Source organism: Ylistrum balloti, unplaced genomic scaffold, assembly GCF_031769215.1.
Source record: "Ylistrum balloti isolate Yb309-2 unplaced genomic scaffold, AGI_CSIRO_Ybal_v1 Utg371394, whole genome shotgun sequence".
NCBI classification, from domain to species: Eukaryota; Metazoa; Mollusca; class Bivalvia; order Pectinida; family Pectinidae; genus Ylistrum; species Ylistrum balloti.
In genome coordinates, this window is record NW_026782734.1 from 20896 (window position 1) to 36131 (window position 15236).

Here is a 15236-nt window from a genome sequence, read left to right on the forward strand (position 1 = left end):
TATTTTAATTCAAATATGCCACACCAGTGAAAGCAAATGCCAAACTTTTTGTTCATTACATTATAAAAAATTTTAATCTATTTTTAATATACACTCTTTATTTACATGTATAAATACGTACTTGTATTAGATAGAAGACTCATATTAGCTTGACAGTGGATAGTAAAAAATGACACAATCATAGTTCAGAGTTTATACTTTAGAAAGAATCAATATTAATTTTTTTCAAAATATATTTATCGATAGAATCAGTACACATGTCATCCTATAACTTCTTGAACTCTTCCAAAAGACAGTGTTCCACCTGTTGAAGTTGGTCATTAAAAGATAGAAGTAGGCAAATGATCATTCATTTCGTCTTGTTTCGTACCTCACCAACCAGATTTCCTAGGTTTAGGTCATTAGCAGTAGGTATTATATATAGTAGAAGGGCGGTTTTTAAAATAGAACACAGTTAATTTGAATATTACACTTTATCTATAACTAAAACTCCATCGATATCTTTTCTAATATGGGTCTTTTATTCAGTTACTATTCAACATTTCTCCATAATTTCAACAGCAGTTGGTGTGAATGATACAATTTAGTTACCGGTATTACCAATATAACTATCTTATTACCTGTTTTATAGGAATACAGTTAGATGAATACAATAGACTGATGTTATCCCACGTTCCAACATCGGTTTTTTTTATCGATACCCTTGATACTATTTTTGTTATTAGGTTAATTTTACTATTTTTGGATACCGCAGCCTCTGATTGGTTAAAGTGTGTCGAATATTTGATCTGCTAAGGTTTTGAGATATGTAGGTTGTTATCCACAAATAGCTCAAAATTACTAAACATTCAGATATCCGGTAGACAGACCTACTTCGCCACTTCTTCTGCTGTAACTGTACAATCGCTTTATAGGCACTTAAACATTAATTCCTGTCGCTTTATTATAATAAGGGTAGCTGTAGACCTGTTCAGCTTCACAACTTATATTCTAACTTGGGTTTTGATCGATATCCACTGGTTTCCTAATGGTCTGCATCCAACGTCTTCGATTTATTCTGCTTTATAAAGACACAAATACACAACATACTATATACTTCTTTTATTACACACAATAGATATATGCAGGAATGATCACATAGTAACTAAATTCCAATGGCATTGATAATAGTAAACATATATTTCTGAAATATTGCTATTTTTATGCTTTTCGAAAAATAAAATAGTAGTCCAATATGGCTGCATAATATAATTTGTTATTTACGAATAAGTTGAAGAAAAAAAGAAAAAACACACACACCAAACAAAAAAAACCCCAAAAATAAAAAACAAAAACAAACAACCCCCCCTCCCCCATCTCCCCGCAAAAAAAAAAAAAAAAAAAAAAAAAAACAAAAACAAAAACAAAACAAAACAAAACGTCAATATTGTCAACCTGACGTCATCAATGATACAAAATATAAGTATGTGAGAATAACGGTTTTTTTTCTGTTACATGTACCGACACAGCTATCGGTAGTTAACTGTATATACATGAACTATATGTCAGAGTTTTCAGGAAACAATTCAAAATAAATAGTATGTACATCTTCATTGTATTACAGCAAAGTCAACTCTACAAAATATTCACTCATATTCATTAACAAAATTCACAAGGATGTCAAATGGGTAAGGAAAGAGTATGAACGGAAATATCACGATGAATTGCAATAGCTTTCAGCGTGAGTATCATTATCAGTTAATCCAATATATGTGACTTAACACTAAACATAAGTTTATATCGGCTAATAAGCTTCCGGCTCGTTTAAACCTCTCAGCATATGGGTAATACTACGGCCTTATTTTATACGGATAGTGCGTTTACTCAATTGTTAGTAAACCTGCTTGTGTTTGTGTGTGAAGTGATAACTTAATACGAAATGCACAAGGGAATATTTTCTACAACATCTGTTAAGATTGTGTTTGTGTGCAACAGAGCTCCATTATTATACTATGAAGTCCATTAAATTCAATGCAAAGTGTGCATGTAATAGAACCACTTACATGGATTTTTTGCTTCGTTCTTAATTAGTGGTTCTCCGTTCCGGCAAGTTCCATCGAAATGATTAAATTTGCCAGTATAAAACTGAGCTTTATAACTACTTTGAAATTCACCCTTTATCATACAGTTCGCCAACGACACGATTCCATCGTTGGGTGTTTCTAGACCGCTAGAGCTTGCTATATGCATGAGGCCAAATGAAACCAGTAAACCTTTCAATCGAAGGCGAACTGATTTCCTACCACATAGGACCCCCGATATATACTGCCTTCCAGTCATAATTAAGGTATCATAACTTATTCCCAATGGTGAGGCATACGTTGTTTTCAGCGAAATGTATGCCGGATACGCACGATTGTCAGAAGATTTACAAAATTTACTTATCTCTAAGATAGATTTAAAAACTTTCTGTTTACCTCTACATATTGAGTCTAATTTATCAGCCAGTCGTGTTCCACGCCAAGGTCCTTGAAGAGAGAACCAGCGGCTTGTAGTTTGATCGAAGCTACAGATATTTCTATGCAACGCAGCTGCAATTACCAAATTTCCCATCGAATGTGAAAATATCACCTTATTCATTATAACTCCATTTGTGGCAGCAAAGTCACAAAAATTAATATGCAGTTGAGTGTTATCCCAACCATTATTCTTGCTGTCGTAATGCATGAATCTGTGAGATTTGCAGTTTGGTGTATATTTCTTAACATTCCCCCAATATTCAGGAAGGGAAGTCTTACTGATAAAACCTGTGGAATTTCCAACTGGTATCTCACCTGCTCCATGTACAAATAAGCAAGTTAATTCTACACGATGATCTTTCCTTGTTGGTTCTATATTGTTACTGATACTGCAGTTGTTACATTCTGTTTCTAAAATCGCTTTACCACATGGTCCATCCTCAACAACGGCTGCTGTCCTAATGGTCGAAGTTGAAGTTTCCGTCCACGATGTCACTTTCGCCCGAATATTTTTATACATCACGTACTTCAATTGTTTTTTAATTATGCAGATCTCGATTGTTTTCTCACCAAGGTTAATATTCCAGACGTTTCCGGAACAAAGGTTTGACATTCCACTAAACATAGTATTGTTCTCGACGAAGATATTGTGGAAAATTATTGTCCATTCATTGTCAATGTTGCCGTTTACACAGTATGACAGTAACGTATCATTTCCATGAGAAAAGCTTATCGTTGCTTTGTTGTCCACCGTGGTGAAATAGGTTAAACCTCTGTCCGCTGAATCTGAAGTCCAATTTTCTATTTGCCGTAACCTCATTTTGTTAGAAAAAGAATTCCATTCGATCTGAAATTGGGTTGTGATTCTTTCATTTTGCTCAATTTTTTGGGACAGTGTGTTGATATTAAAGTAAGCCCGGAATGAGTATTTAAATAAGTTACCAGAATATTCATTCACGATGTCGGATGAAGGCAACCCCAAACCGAGTCCAAGTCCCAATAACAATGAAATGAATAATAAGGTCAAGATGACACTAATTATAATAACTTTTGGATCCATTATCCTTATGCAATAGCGATTGCTCCGAAAAACGGTGGAACCACTTTTTCTGAAAAAAAAAATATATATATATATATATAGAGAGAGAGAGAGAGAGAGAGATTTTATGTAAATCTATCCTAATTTTGTCTGTTAAACCGATTTTAAATCTGCATTACGTTCTTAACAAGTTCTCAAAAGTCTATTTTTTACACAACAAAAAAATCAATTACGATATCAGAAATAACGAGCAGACACAGTCATTTGTCTTTTAAATCCATTAAATATTTTTTGATGATTGCACAATCCAATGGCTATGTTATATACCTTATTACTCATCAGATGAAAACACATTTGAAATATGAATATTCATTTTATATTTTTCTCCTTTTTTTCATAGAAAATTTGATGAAAAATAACGAAAATACCAACACGGTAACATAACCAGAATTCAAGTTCAAATTCCATAAAGCTATGACAAAATATGAACAAAAGAAGTACAAGAAGAATAAGATCAGTTGTTCCAGAAGAGTAAGCATCTTCAGCATCAACGACGACACCCGCCATGTAAATCTTGGTCAATTAATGCAAGTAATGTCATGTTCTCAAATGAGCACAAACTATAAAACAACAGAACCAGCTGGCAAACTAACGAGCTTCATACCATACAAAGAAATAGAATATTTCTCAATGATACCACTTTGGCGACCACACAGTTCATAATTTTTCGAGGATTAAAAATGGTGCTGATGAATGTTATTAAACGATTAAAAAAAACCAAAAAAACAAGCACTTTTATTCCAGTATTGAATGGATGAGCTTAGGGTTCAAGTCTATTGCCGAAACTAGCGAAACGTAGTTAATCACGTGCACGTGATATGATCCAATTCAATAGTACCAGACGGGTGTGAATTAATTGTGAAGTATCACCTCATTATAATGTCAATAAAACGTTTGAATGGGTAGTTGCTAGCATTAAGTATAACAAATTTAGACACACTTTTGAACACGGCAGAGAAGGATATCACAATTTCTCATCAATTCGCTTTTGCATGATCAAGTCATTTAATCACAAATCATGATCGGTTTCAAAATGAACTTATTTCAGCATTAAAAATAACTTTGATAAATACCGATATTTCATTGGACGAATAATAAGCTTACCAACCATTTCTGTCACCATAACATTGAAAAATGACTAATCTATAGTGATTATTAACTGTTGCTATTACAGACAGTAAACATACTACCGTTTGATAAATGCATGGAGAAAAGCTTTGAAATATGCATTATTAACTATATTCTGGATACTCAACATTCACACCCAATGAAAGTTTTCAAATGAATTTGATTCAAATTCCGTTAAATATGCACCTACCTGGTTTCGTAACTCCTGGTGTATTGTAGCAAACCGGCTAGACCCCGGACAAGCACAGGTAACTATGGAATGTTAACAACATGCAGCATAAGTCTTATATACATACTTTTAAACGATTCCGTGAAAACTTCTTGTGGGATTCTTACCGAGAACTGAACAAAGGAAGCGACCCGTCCTATTATCTTTATTATATTCACGAATGTTCAAAACATTATTATACAGGTTAAGATACAAAGAAACAAACTGTTGACAGAGTAACCCGATATGACAGCGAATTATATCTATTTGCTAATCGAAAATCAAACAAACCAGGTTTAAATCGACCGATTAATACCGAAATTATAAGTCATACTGGCAGGCCGTATAAAGTTACCGCGAGGTTGAGCAGTACACGAACGGGAAATACAGTATTCTATCAAAATGGATACCAATTAGGAAATGTAATTATCTTATCCAAATACCACTGCAAAACACAGTCTTATCTTGTTGCGATAAAACATTCAAAATTAAAAAGAGGTTGACAACAAACGGAGAGGATATTCGTCCAATAAAGAACAGCTACAAAGTACAGAATGTATTGTTAGCAGAATTGAAATTATGAAAACAGAGAGTAATAACGAAAAGAGACATTGTGGAGTCTGAATTCTTTTACGAAACCACATGTCATAGTAATACTATCAAAGGTAAAAAGATATATGTTGGAAACAAAGAGGTGCTCTTCGGAAAGGATTAAGATGGTGAATAAAAGGACAATTAAAATGATTTGATATGGATTAAGTTGTGATATTTCAAAAGTACTTCCAACAAGAGTAAGGCCTATAGTCGCTTTCATTTGGTTTGTGTTTTTTCTTTCTACTAATCGCTAACCTGGTCCCACTTCAGCTAATCCATCACCTTGGATTACCGCAGTTTGTAGTAGATTACATACATTATATACGTTTTTTATTTTCTATCTTTCTTTTCAGTAATTCTAACAAGATACATCAACCTATCTCACACTTGTTATGTGAAAGAGGAGGAGGAGGAGGAGAGGAGGAGGTGTGTGATCAGCTGTCGAAATTACTTTAATCAAAATACAAATAAAAATAAAACAAATATAGAAATGAGTGGGCTTTTGAGTCATTCAGTATACATGTACATGTATGTGAAATAAAACGACAGATTGAACGTTTCTATTGTTGTAAGAGAACCTTTGAGTTTCGCCGGTATGATAAAAGCATCACGAGAGTTTTTGTGTCGGTCAGTTCAGCATTAATCACTTCAGTTGCTGAACTATCATTTTGGTTGACCATACATCACAAGTTTGAGTTTCAAGACTATTTCAATAAACATTATTCAAAAGAACTTTAGTGTATTAGCACCAAAAGAATATATGTCACTTTCTGTATGAGTTTCCCAATTTTATTATTTTCATTTCTATATGTATTAACTAATGTTTTAATAGCTAATGTATACCTTTAATTGAAATGCCTTTATTTTTGACCTGTCAATATATGTTTGTTAAAAGAACATTTTCCCCAATTTTCTTCTTTTGTTTTTCTTGGTTGGTTTTAACGTAGGTTGGCTGTTGATCGAATAAACCATTTCGGATTTTATCAAAACTTTAATCGAAAATATGTCTTTAATGAACAATTTAAAGTTGTCGGAAAACATATTTATTTTTGCTTAAATTTGATTTTGCAGCTTCATTTCATTTTTATTATCAATTTTGTAGATAGAGCACGCTTTACGCGATCGTCCAAAATTGTTAAAAAGGGGATAGCAATCTGAGAGCCAAGCTCTTGGATTAATGGGAAAATTAAAAGTTAAAAATGAAAGCGCTCAATACATTAATCAGTCAACGTTCATCCAACCTGATCAAAAACTTCATGCTGATTTGCTGATTTAAGAAGATAACTTCCCCTTTTCATTTTCCAAATCAGTATATTCAAATATAACTTGACCAGGATGAATATTATCCAGGGGCATATTTTTAATACCTTGTTGCTAAAATTTCCACTGACTTTGACTGTTTTCCAGTGTTGGATAGCAACGACCCTGCATCCCCAACATATAATGTTTACATGCTGCTTCAATATTCAGGACCCAGTTCCAAATATCATGATTTTCATGAAGATGTCGACAACTGACAAATTCACAACCCAAGGTTTCGACAAATAAAGAAAATTATGGAGAGGGTGTATAATCGTCTTAGTCATTTCATTTAGAAAGTTCTGTGTGTATTATTAAACTGAACGCGTTTGCATGTTTGTTCTGTAATGTATACCTTTTCCTTACTTGGAAACGTGACGTTACTTACTTACTCGATGTTTATGACAAGTGTTGTCTATGTAGTAGAAGACGATTACTCTTCCGGGACGTTTGCAGGAGAGTCCTTGTTAATGTTTTTTCTTATGCTTTGCCCTAGTTTTATTAAATTTGATTTTGATCACATTTTTCTTGTTGAATTTGTTAGTATTGATAATGGAAGTAAAACGTGTTGATAAAGATTTGATGGAATAATCAAACGAGTCACAATTAACGCGCCCTGTATATGCATTTTTTGTAAAGATTTGTATACATGGAAGGCTGCAACATTGAAATGCTTATCGGAGTATATATGTTGTGTGTGTAAGGATAGCATGGAATGCCACAATGTCATCAGGCTTACCTTATCACAAAGGAAAATTTCGTTGTGAGAGAAAAAAAAGAAACTCATACTGGAGGGATTTGCTAGAGTAACGGATATGTAAGACACGACAGATTCTTCTACATCTGTCGGTAACCTCGACCTGTTTTTACATCTTCCCACCCAAACTGTTCATTAAGCGCGGTTATTTCAATTTTACTGATCTCACTTGGAACTATTAGATTTCTTTCGGCGATGTAGAGTTGGATGTATTTGGTGTTCATTATAAGCATGGTGGTCGTATCCTATATGATAGACTATATCTAATAGTGTCTTCAGTAAAAACAAATATATTAGACACTAGAGTGAAACATATTTGTTACGACTGAAGACACTATTACATTGTTACATTTACACAAATAACTGGCATGTTTAGAACAAATATAGAACGAGCTGACTAGGCTTTTCATGGACACTACTCATTCATTATAACGCGAAAATTACAGCCATTTTTATCGCTAAAAATATATAAACACAAAAATAAATTCAATTTATTTTTTTCTTGAAAATGCTGCTTTTTCATGTTACTAAGATACAAAATTTGCTGTAAAAAGATAGTTTAATCTGTGACAAGTTACTATGCGGATGAAAGTATGGCGGCAACAATAACCCCTTCAGATGTCTGTTTTTTTTTTGTTTTTGTACAGGTGCAGTATGATAAAGTGAAGCCCAATGTAAAATGAACCGCGTTTCATTTCACCAGTTAGGTGATATAACCCCCTATAACCTAACATACACTATTTTCTTACTAATTTGTTTTGCTCATCCTAAATTTCCCCACACCAGAATAGTGATAATTAGAGAAGAAATTGGTGAGGAAAAGTTAATCAGTAAGAAAAAGGTGAAATGCTTTACTATACCACGGCCCTGCTAAGTTATCAATTATCAAGTGAATATACATCAGTTGAAAACAAAACATATTGTGACTTCACTTTATCATGGAGGGTTCATTTCACCATTATGGTATTATGACCCCGGTTCATTTCCCCATGCTTCACAATACCATGTTACACTGGGCTTTATGATTTTTCAGATGATTCGTGTTCTCTCTTTTCATTGGCCTGTGTCTGCAAAAGGGTAATTTTTCCCTAGTGGCGGGTATTTGCACCGCTCATTAACCAGAAAGGACTTAACCTTCTGTAACACCTGGTCTATTTATCCTCTTCATCGGGAATCCCTGTGTTATCTTTTCTTTTGTTTATATTTTACCCTTGTTTAATAGAACATGATATTGAATTCAAATTTTATTTACATGCGTGTATTTTATGGTTTTTTTTATCATTATCATTTATTAAGTATACATAGGATATATATGGTATTGCAATATACTTTTCAAAACCTTTTTCTCATTTATTTTATGTTAAAAGCAATCTTAACAATAAATTAAAGAAATGGAGATATTGCTGCAATTATCGAAGGCGAAACCCAGTGAACATTGACAGGTTTGTTAGTATATCAGATCCAACCCCGTGACCAGCTACACGTACCCACACTTCATCTCCGACCGCCAGATATGTAGCAGCTGTTGCAGAGCCTGCGATAGAGTAGCTCGTATCTTGGCCAGTTTCAGCAGATCCAATGATTTCATTGTTGCGTACTAGAGTAGTATAAATGTAATGATGACCCATTACAAATACAGACCAAGAGAAAACGTGAACTCCTGCCTGTGTACAGGTAAAAACGCCGGTGCTGGTGCTATAGTGGACTCCTCCAGTATTTGTTATAAGATGGTCGTAGATTACTGGATGATTTGACGTTGGATCGTTTATTTTTTGTGTAAGGACAGCATGGAAGGCCACAATGTCTTCAGCCGGACCTGGCGATATAGGTGCAATTTGTTACAAATGCCATTTTGTGGAGTAAATCAAAGGTTTAAAATACATGTTTATATATAATAAAGGATTGAAACATTGCGTATTATTTCTATATGAAACAAAGATATAAATATATGACCATTTTCTGTTATGGTGAGCTGATATCAATATTTACATAAAATTCAAACAACTCCATAATCCACTTAACAACAGGAAACACTTACTGACACGAGGAATTCTGTTATTTTTGGACAGGATCCCACCCGACCTCTGGCTGGTTTTAGTGCTTAGTATTCTAGCATATGATGGCTGGTCCTCGTACTTTGTTTTCGCTTCTTTCGCTTCAGGTGATTGCCGAGGCAATGTTACCTCACTAGCGTTATGGTACAGGCTTTCCTTATGAAACAGGATTGGTATTTTGTTCGAAGAATCGTGTACATTGTGTCGAAACACGTCACAATTACGTTGTAATTCCTCAATTTCTTGAGATAGCTTTGAGGTCACTTGTAAATCGTTCCAACGGAGGCGTTCTAAAATTTGTACTTTTTTATTTAGCCTCATTATTTCGAGCCTATCATTTTTACGCAGCCCTTAAAGTTTCTCTATACGTTTGGTTAGCACATGGACGTCATTATAGCGTAAAAGCTCCAGTTTATCCATTCTTTTAGTCAATGCCGATAATTGATCAGTAGTTGGTATCGTCTGGTCACTGGTAAAAGCGTCACTCGTTGCTTCTGAAAATGTGGGATCATTTTCCATATGTTCCGTTTCACTAGAAACTAAATCTAGCAATGCATAAATGAACAGCATTCGCGTTACTATAGTGATGTTTATCATATTTATTGTTAACCGAGAGAAACACACGACTGACAATTTCTCGTGATATATATTATCTGGACTGAATCTGTGCTCAATCGAATGTTTGATCCTTAGGAATGTCTAGACTTCATGTCATATCTACGTTTGACTCACTTACCTGATTTCTTATCGCATAGTTTGGAAGGTCTTGAATTTGAATTCAAAGGTTATTATCTTTTCTTATCTTTGCTTTAAATATTTTCTAAATAGATTTTAGTCTCTTGTATCGTTGCGGTAGAGTAAATTATATTTCTGTATCAGTTTAATGTTTTTTTTATTTAAAACATTATTATGTTCCAGATACATTGTGTCACGGTCGGTTATAATTCATGATAAGTTTTGCCTTCAAGAGAAAAATCTAATGAGAGGTCGGCACTATCAGACACAAAAACCCCCAGTGGAATAAGAATGACATGGGACACAATTGAAAGTTATCCAATACGAACGATGCCAAAATTCTATCAATGTATATTCACAATTTAACAACTATGTCAATTTGTATACTGCGAAAAAAAAAAGAATATTCAGTCCTGTTCCAGGTGCCCTTAATGGTTGTTCCCGAAAATAATGTATGCAACATACAACGTCTTTGATGTAAACTAATAGAAAAAAAGTTGAAATCAATACACGATCTATGCACTAACAAACTTGTAAATTAATGTATCTATGTATATTATTCTAACAAATAATCCTTATATTCTATTGATTTTCAGGAGATTTTGGAACCTGAAAATGAAGCTGAGTTGTTATCGCTAACCGTTGATAAGAATTAGAATCATTGCAATCACTTAATATTGAAGTTTTAAAAGATTTGTCGTATTCTAGGACAATTCGCCTCCCAATCTGGTTGTGACATTTCTGGGCAAAATTTGGTTTTCCTTAGTTTGCCTTCTAGGTTTAAAACTAGGCCCTTGATATTGCTTGCAATTTTACCATTATATTATTGACAAACAGTTGTGACCGCATTTTTCTTTTCTTTTTGTCTTTTGAATAATAAATATACTAAAGTTATAATGGAAGTACTTACTCTAGTCTTTTGAACATTCGCTATGATTGCAGGCGTTAGACAATGCAGAAGGTCAAAGTTCTCGAGATTTTTCTGTAACCTGCACGCCACGTTTTAGTCGAAAAGAGACACGATTTACAATATAAGCATGTACGTGACATTCTTTTAAAAATATATTCAATATTGAAATTTATGAAATGTATTTTGGAGTTAATTTTATCTTTAATATTCATTTCGACCAAACCTGAGTTTAACTTCATTTCTTCTGAACGACCGGTTTACATATGGAAATCACGGGGTTTCTTCTTCCTTTAACCTTTCCTACAAATCGATACTAGTTATGAATGACTCAGCTTATTGTCACCATATTTGTCAGAAGCATTCCCGTGGAAAGAAAAAAAATTCTGTATCAATGGAGGATCTTCGGCACCAAAGGGCCTGAGAGGTGTGTCAGAAAATGTATAGCCGATTCTTTAAAATCCGTCTTCTTAAGAAATGATAGAATTTTGCCCAAATTTCGTGTAAAGCATCCTTATGTTAAAACTGAATGTCTGGATCCCCTGGGGTCAAATGGGTCAGAACCAATATGGAGAAACAGTAATAGTTTTATAATTTGTTTGTAAGAAGGTATTTTGACTGTATTTGGTCTGAAGTACGTTTGGAATGGGAATTTATTTTTTTACAAAGTATGGACGAGAGAATTTAGTCAATAATATTTATAAAAAGCTTTAACATCTTTCATTTGTTGTAAGGGCAATGATACGTTTTTATTTCGATCACAACTGATCGAAGGCCAAATAGGAAAAATGGAGAAGAGAAAGGGGAAAGGTGTAAAATAGGGTGAAGATATTTTGACAAAATTTAGTAAGGAATATCTTTATATAAATGGCCCTGTGGGATCCGTGTTCTCAGTTGCCTTCAGTAATATTTTTTTTAGCATCACTTATTCGTCATTCATTTTACTATGTTGCTTTTAATCATAAATTTGCCATAAAATGCTAAACATTTATTTGTCTTTCATAAACATACACACAACGACAGGAACAGAACAACATCAACAAATGAATAAACTTTGAAAGTGATTATTCACAATTGCAAAATTGTCGTTATCTTAAGTCCTCCATAGAGAATCGGGTGACAATAGTTTCGTGTCCGTCCGACCTTGCCTCCTTCATCTTGTAAGAACTTCATCTCCTACACTGCTTACTATAGGGTACCCAAACCATGCTCGGGACATAGATTATCTAAGTTTTAAATTCTTCATATTATGCATTAAAGCTACGCTGTCCCAAATCGCCGACAAAATGTGTATATTATATCATATGGGCTGGTCCTATGGTCGGCCGGAAATATATCATTTATAACGGAAAGGGCGTGTTTGTCCTTGTGTAATGTCTGGCAAAACTTTTGACCTATTTCAAAGCTTTGTTATAATCAATATTTTTATGCAAATATTTCTTCAATAATTACAGGTATATATTGATATTTGTATATGGACACTGTTAAATGTGAAATGATGGCGAGAAAGTTAAGTGGTAACTTAATTTGTGCTTTGTGTTTCAGTAACCTTTTAATTTTAAGCTGTCTTCCCAGCTAGTACAGGGTAATATAAAAACTTTAGCTGTCAGGACACCTTACTCGTTGACCGGTTTATATGTCAAATAAGACCGTTTGGTGACTACTACAGATTAAAGGAAGCTCTACATTATTTCATGCCTTTTTTCATTTGATAATTGTTTAGTTGATAAATGTCATATATATGTATATTGATAATATCCTGCATGTAGCTAATCAGTGTCGTTGTAAGTTTTTAGGCTGAGCAAACATCGGTCTACCTCTCTCGCCCACGCTTTATGAAAATTAATTCTCATTCTTCTAAAGATACTTCAGACCAAATATGGTCAAAATCTTTCTACCCTCATACAAGATAGTACAAAAAAATTGGAGTTTGTACCTGTATCTGAAAGATTTGGGAGGGAATAGATAACAACATGTATGTAGTCATCAATAGTTTTAAGGTCTCACAACCCTTTGACCTTGGTGATCTTCTGGAGTTTGTTCGTGTAAATCTATACTTTTGTATTACCTCCCCTACTTTGAAGTGTACTGAAGCATCAACATTTTAACTAACCATGTAATAATGCCAGCAATTATGATTAACAACCTCACAAAACATGTGGTAATATAATCGCAGCATTATGGTTAACATAACTGATATGGATACTACAATTAATTTTTTTATGTATTTGATTATATGAGGATACAAGTATTGGGTGTATTGGCTTGAAATCTACAGGCATTTACGTCAATACTTATGTACACTATAAAGGAACCATTTTCGCGGAGTCGACCTTCGCTTTCGTTGTCTTTACGATAACTTTGTGTCCTGCAAAATGATTATATTCTAATAAAAAATGAAGAAAACACTGACATAAAAATAATATCTTTTCAAACTCAAATTCGAAGAAATTAGAACGAAGTATGAACTCCACTCATGAAGGACACTACTGGGAAAACTACAAGGAGAATGATACCATGTGGTCCGGAAATGTAAGTGACTTTTGATTCATATTCATTGACCTGCATCTATCGAAACCTTGTGTTGAGAGTTTGTCAATTGTCGACACCTTACAACGTACTAAGCAAAAACACTTGTCCAACTGTCGTAACTGACGATATCGATTGCTAAGGAAAATACATGTATTGCTTAAAGGATTTTGGTGACGACGTTTCATGAACCCATGTTTTAATCGAAAATAACAAAACAATGACTATGCAAGGCTGTCCCCCTGCCATTAGTCCAGTGTTTCTTCCTCGAGAATGAGATTTTAAACATCATCTAGATATTATACGTTCAAAATCGTTTTAAACTGAAAGCTACTTTCATATATAATGAAATGTTCACATATCGATGTCCGACAGCAAAAAAACAAAGTGGTTTATTTATCTATTTATTTAGATTTCTAAAAAAACATAATTTCGTGAAATATAATTATAGAAATGTAAATATACTGAGATGTAATTGTTACACAAGGTACATTCGTATGTGTACTTTATTGTGTCGCAGCATGCCGCAAATGGATATACACAACAACACTTAGGAATAAAACTGGTGATCAGAAATTTAATTGAAAGCAATTTAGTTTTGTCGTATTTTAATGTATATTCTCAGAAACAATAACAGTAATACGTTTCAAGACCGAACCAAACTTGAAAAGAGGGTTTTTAAAAGAACCCCTCCAGGCAGACAATAGAAATGAAGGTGATGACTGGTGGTATTGTTTAGCCTTCGTGTTTGTAGTAAATGATTGTATCTTTTATGAACCTGTTCTAATAATAAAAAATAATAAACATAAGAGCGTGTTTGGTGTACACTGTCTTGACATGAAAAACAGTTTGTCCTATTTGTCTATCACAAATATTGTAAAGAAGATATGTATTTATTTTATATATACAATGTATATATGAAATCGCCAGTTCACTCTACCTCGGAAATAATTTCATGATGCAGTTTAATCCATAGTTTGGCTCAATTGTGTCTAACTCTAAAATCAAAAAGTGATATTCACTTGTGTGTCTTTTGTACAATCTTTAAATCTACTGTATCTAACTGTAAATATCAAAAGGTGTTATTCACTTATGTGTCTTTTGTACAATCTATTATTTTTTTAAATAAATTTTTTTTCGACAAGGTTTTTACATATTACACAATATACAAGAGAATCCACACAAAAACACACACCCACACTCTCACACTTGTGTGCTATGACTTGAATATCTCTTACACATATACATGTATCATCATCATCATCATCATCATCATGCACATGCATCTACTACTTCCTGAATACAAACTCACTCATCAACATTCACACCCACTTACACTCACATAGCAAACTTACGTGTACTTAAAAAAAATGCTAAAATACAAAATTATATCACCTACACTTATCAAAGATAGTTCCTCACATATAT

General features: G+C 33.6%; 1 protein-coding gene across 1 annotated transcript; it reads right to left on the reverse strand.

Moving 5' to 3' along the window:
* Positions 1–8992: 8992 nt before the first annotated feature.
* Positions 8993–12436, reverse strand: LOC132562324 (complement C1q-like protein 4). The gene is made up of 3 exons (XM_060227063.1): positions 12423–12436; positions 9622–9968; positions 8993–9399 (listed from the first exon to the last, which is right to left on the reverse strand). Exons 1-3 carry the CDS (start codon positions 12434–12436, stop codon positions 8993–8995), a joined length of 768 nt encoding a protein of 255 aa, XP_060083046.1.
* Between the last annotated feature and the right edge of the window lie 2800 nt (positions 12437–15236).

What these genes read in the sequence shown, in the direction of transcription:
- LOC132562324 (XM_060227063.1), bottom strand. An exon ending in TAACAGAATTCCTCGTGTCA is followed by an intron (nt 9,400 to 9,621) that starts GTAAGTGTTTCC and finishes CTATATCGCCAG; the next exon opens with GTCCGGCTGAAGACATTGTG.